The following is a 4,850-nucleotide window of genomic DNA, read 5'->3' on the forward strand; positions in this document are numbered from 1 at the left end:
ATAAAATAGGTGTATTAAAGTAAAATGTATTTTTAAATATTTTAATATGAGCATATTATAAATTATTTTATATAATAAAAATTTTTTTATCTCACCCATTGATTTATTTTTTAATACATAAGATTTATAAAGAATCTTGGACAGAGTGTAAATAATTAAATATACTTTTCCACCAAAGAAAGCTCCTCAATTGTGAATGCATATTATGTGTTACAGTGAATAATTCTTACCATTGACTTGAGCTTTGACTTTACCTAGGTTACAACCAAATTCAACTAATTTCAAACCAAGAAAATTAGAGAAACAGTATACACAAGGTGGCGAAATTCCAGTCAATGCCGAGCTGTTCTCTACGATATTATGACTGCAACTTGTCCTGTTCTTCATTATCTAGTCTAGGTGATGCTGATGCTGCAACTATTTCTGTAGATGTATTGTTGGCATCTAAGAAGGAAAACTCAGAAACCAAGGCCAAATGGTCGCTTCCCACTTTCTAAATTGATCAAGAAAAAGACTGTTAAATTGGAAACCTTTTATGTTTATACATTTGTTTTCATGGTTCAAAAATAAATCTTAAGTGAGAAATATGAGGTTTGGAGATGATCATTTAAATTTTGTGAAGTACTAACATCCACTTCAAATGTTTCAATTGATACACAGCTATATAAAATCAATAATCAGAATGTGTAGAAGTCACCAAGTCAAGCAGTGATACCTTGCATGGGAGACCACCTGTCCTCACAAGATCACCAATTGAAACGGTATCAAGAACTCTTGTAGGCAAAATACCGTCTGAGTACCTACATCAAGGGTAACCAATCTTACTTTTAGGGCACTGTCATCATTAAGGTTAGATACAAAATCATTAAATGAACTTAGGAAAGACATTGATTACCATAAATAATCTACGGTACCAAGAAACTTTGAGTGGTAGGAAGTAGCAAAGGGTTCACCGTTGAATCCCCGTGTACTAGTTGAACCCTGACAAGGAACATCATTTTTTTTAACTCTCTTGACATGAGAGAACAATGCAGAAAGATTCTTAAAAATCATGTATAGACAAAATAGGTGCAAAATAATGAGTAGGTACATCAATTGTAGCATAGGAACTATTCAGCTTCAATGGATGCACAGCTGAATGACACCCAGAATCACCCGTTGCAACTTTTACCTCTTCATCTGTCCAGCAGTTTAACAATCTGGAAATAATAACTCATGAGCATCATCTGATATAACTAATAGCACAAACATAAAAAAGAAGTAGAAGAATACCCATCCAATAAGATAAATGGACCAACAGTTTCTTTTTTCTTGCCTAAAACTTGAGCAGGACGGCAACGTTTTTGTCCAGATAATTCCTTTCTGTCATGTAACATAATATTAAGCTGCAAATTGAAAACCATATCTAATTTCAGGTGAGCTTCTTCAAGATTGAAATCCTTGTTTAGATTCAAAGCATGATCAGTCTGGTAACATGGCAGTATATAATGAATTTCCAAGCCAAGATAATGTGAATATGACAAATTATTTTCAAGTAACTCACCTCAGATGATGATAAAAACTTGTATATTCCACTCTGTTGATGAATTTAAATTACAATGAGAAATCATTATGTCAAAAGTACAGAATAAAAAATATGAAAAGAAAAGTTACATCTAATATAATATTTCCAGAATACAGTACCTGAGGAGTACTATTAAAATCACCAGCTAGCACAATAGGGGAATTACCCCATTTCTCTGAGAGAGCCTTTGCTCTTGCTAAGAGAAACCGAATCTGAAAAAACAAATATCAAATATCAAACATCTCAGTCTTCAACAGTGTATGGAGTTCTAGGGGAGCAAGTGAACGTTTTTTCAGTGGAGGAGAGCAGTTAAGAATCAATAATCAATAATGAATGTAAAAAATGAGGTGAAATGCCTACTCCATCTGGTATTTCTTGGATAGCTCTTTTTTGTTTGTATTTCATACTAATGGTTCTACTCTAACCACTAAATTATTTCAAAAACATTATCAAAATAAATATAAATTCTCGAGCATGTTACAGAATATAATAAACTTCCCAGAGGGGGAAGGGAAGTGGGAACTTACTTGGCCTAATTTAACTTCTCCCCTGTTTGGGTTATAAAGTACGTGGATGTTACCAACTAGCAGCCTTCTTGAATCAAATTCACACATCTGCCTGTACAAGATGAAGTTAGATATGCAAAGAATGACTAACTGGACGTACAGTAGACCAACATTTACAATAAAGATACATGATGGCAAATAAGAATCCAGATACAGATAATTAAGAAATTTCACAATTTCCACTGCTTTTAAGTTCAAGCTAATGTAAGAGATCAAACTACATAAAATATCAAATTTTCAAAGAATTCATATTTATTTCACATTTGTAAAGCATTTACATTATGCACTACCTCTCTAGCAGTGTCACAGACTTGTGTTTAACAAGTATTCCTAAGGCAACACGGACGAAAGAAATAAATGTGAGTTTCTTGTGTGTTTCCAACAACTAGTGATATAAGATATGCAACGGCAATTGCGACTTTGTTATATCTTGACGCTAGGCCATGCAGCATTAAATCATCAAAGTTCTACTCCAGAGACATTCAATTATCCCAGTTGAAAAAATGCCTATTGTGGTGGAAGCATTACTCTAAATACCCCAAAGAGGACCAATGCTTGCATTACAAAGTAGTTGACATCAAAGAATGAATACCTCAAAAACTAAAAGTTGAGCAACATTATCACGAAGGCCCATGTCCTTAAATTGAATGCTCTCTGATTCTAATAACCGGAACCTGATCCCAAAAAGAAAAGGGTAAGTGAATATACTAGACCCCGTCAATATTTTAATCTAAGCAACAAAGTAAGGAATTAATAGATTACTTATCAGCTTTCCAAAACATTGCACAACCATCAGCTGTGTCTCCAGTGCGTTTCTACAACTCCATTTGCACAACTTATTAGTATCACAACCCTTAAGAGTTAAGATAACTACACATTTTGATTTACTACTATAGTACTAGCGAATGAATATTGATGATATACATGCTGGGAAGAAAAATATATTGATGCAAAAACTATTGTAGGCCACATAAAAAGAAACCAATAAAATCAAGCTTTCGTACCCGTTACACTAAAGTGAAAAATACCTTGTACGATCCTGTATATCCTGCTTTAACTAGAATGTTTGAGAGTTCAATATACTTGTCCACCTCCTGATAGTGATAAAAACATACGGAGTATTATTAGAATATATGAATAGAAAACAAGAGAAGGAAAAATGGAAGGAGATGTTACTTGTAAACAGATAATGTCAGTATCCCATCCTAAGAGTTCCTTGCAAATAACTCTCTTACGACGATCCCAATTGACGTAATATGAAGGAACATTTACATACAGATCTCTGTGCTGAGAAGCGTTTCTGTCCGCAAGTATGTTGTAAGAAGCCACACTGAACCTTTCTGGAACATTCGCAATTGTAGCGAAATCACTCACTTACTCACTCACTCACTGATCAATTCATTACGGAAAAGAAGAGAAGTAACCTCTAACCTGAGGAAGCGAGAGGTTGATGAGGAGCCTCAACCCAGTGGCGCTCAATTTGGGGAGGCTGATCAAATTTTCTACGTCGCAGGGGATTGAACCACCGACGAGTAGAAGAGAGTGACGAAGACGAGGAAGAAGAATTAGAATCAGAAGCAGTGGGGGCATTGAATTTAAAGGAGGTTGGTGCAAAGAAAAAGGGAGGGCGTTTGGTGGTGAAAGAGGAAGAGACGAAGAAGGAGGAAGTGGGAGGCGCAGAGGAGGAATAATTGGTGGAGGCCATGACGTGCCGTGCCGTCGTTCGCTCAACCGACTCAGCGCAAGGTAACAAGAACCAAACACCTAAACAGAGTTTAGCGCCACAATTCGTTATCTAATCTCGACGTTCTCTTCTTTACCACTTTCCCTGTTACTACCAACCGTTACTGCTTTTTCATTTATTTATTTTATGGATTTATTCCCTCAAACGAGCAGTCCGACCTGTCTATACAGTAAGTTAAATAGATGGGCCCGTTTAAATTAGGTCGATGGATCGGATTCAATTTGGGTATTCGCGGTGTTTATCCGAATTTGATCCGAAAATTACGGATATAGATTCGATTCGCAAAGCTATCGGATCGGATCCGCATATTAATAGAATCGAATTATGGATAAATAGGTAATTCATTTTAATTATTTAAATTAATTTTATTCCTCAATATATAAAGTCATATATGAGATTTAAAAAAAACATAAATTTTTCTTTTTAAAAACCAGTTATAAAATAGACTATACTAGATAATTATTTTTATAACAAACAAATTTTAAAAATTGAATTTTTATAATAAAAGTAGTTTTATATAAAATTTTTATTTTATTTTTTTATTTATCTGGTCAAGTAAAAAATAACCTAACCGATATTTATTAAATCTGATTTTTTAATACTGAATATTTATTTTGGCAAATTTAATCCCCACTTACGCCTAGCCTAGCCTAGCCTATACTGGTTTCAAAGCTAGGCTAGACGTGATATTAATAACCTAGCCTAACTTAGGTTATAGGCGTCAAAAATTTGAACCTAAACTAGACTAGGCTAGGCTAGGCATGTAAACGTATAGCCTATAGCTTATATAGACGTTTTGTGTTTTTAATAAAATTTTTGAATAAAAATAATTTTTTATAATTATTTTAAATAAAAAAGATAAGAAAATTTATACAAATGAAAATTTTATTATAATTTGCATGAAAAAATTTATTATATAATTTTATTATGTTGTATATACTATTAATAATTAATTTTATTTTGTATTTTTCTTATA

At 33.5% G+C, this 4,850-nt stretch overlaps 1 protein-coding gene across 2 annotated transcripts; it reads right to left on the reverse strand.

The window, feature by feature from the left end:
• On the reverse strand, positions 144–3,984 carry LOC107630317 (carbon catabolite repressor protein 4 homolog 3). Of its 2 annotated transcripts, XM_016333412.2 has the most exons (13): positions 3,562–3,983; positions 3,307–3,470; positions 3,159–3,224; positions 2,893–2,945; positions 2,723–2,804; positions 2,092–2,178; positions 1,684–1,776; positions 1,544–1,576; positions 1,273–1,385; positions 1,091–1,199; positions 896–981; positions 716–800; positions 144–493 (listed from the first exon to the last, which is right to left on the reverse strand). In XM_016333412.2, exons 1-13 carry the CDS (start codon positions 3,833–3,835, stop codon positions 359–361), a joined length of 1,380 nt encoding a protein of 459 aa, XP_016188898.1. In that variant the 5' UTR covers positions 3,836–3,983; the 3' UTR covers positions 144–358. The 2 variants fall into 2 exon arrangements, with proteins under 2 accessions (XP_016188898.1, XP_020974424.1); XM_021118765.1 differs by lacking the exon at positions 144–493 and having other exon boundaries at positions 719–815; positions 3,562–3,984.

The sequence above is a fragment of the Arachis ipaensis genome, chromosome B03, assembly GCF_000816755.2.
Source record: "Arachis ipaensis cultivar K30076 chromosome B03, Araip1.1, whole genome shotgun sequence".
In the NCBI taxonomy this organism is placed as follows: domain Eukaryota; kingdom Viridiplantae; phylum Streptophyta; class Magnoliopsida; order Fabales; family Fabaceae; genus Arachis; species Arachis ipaensis.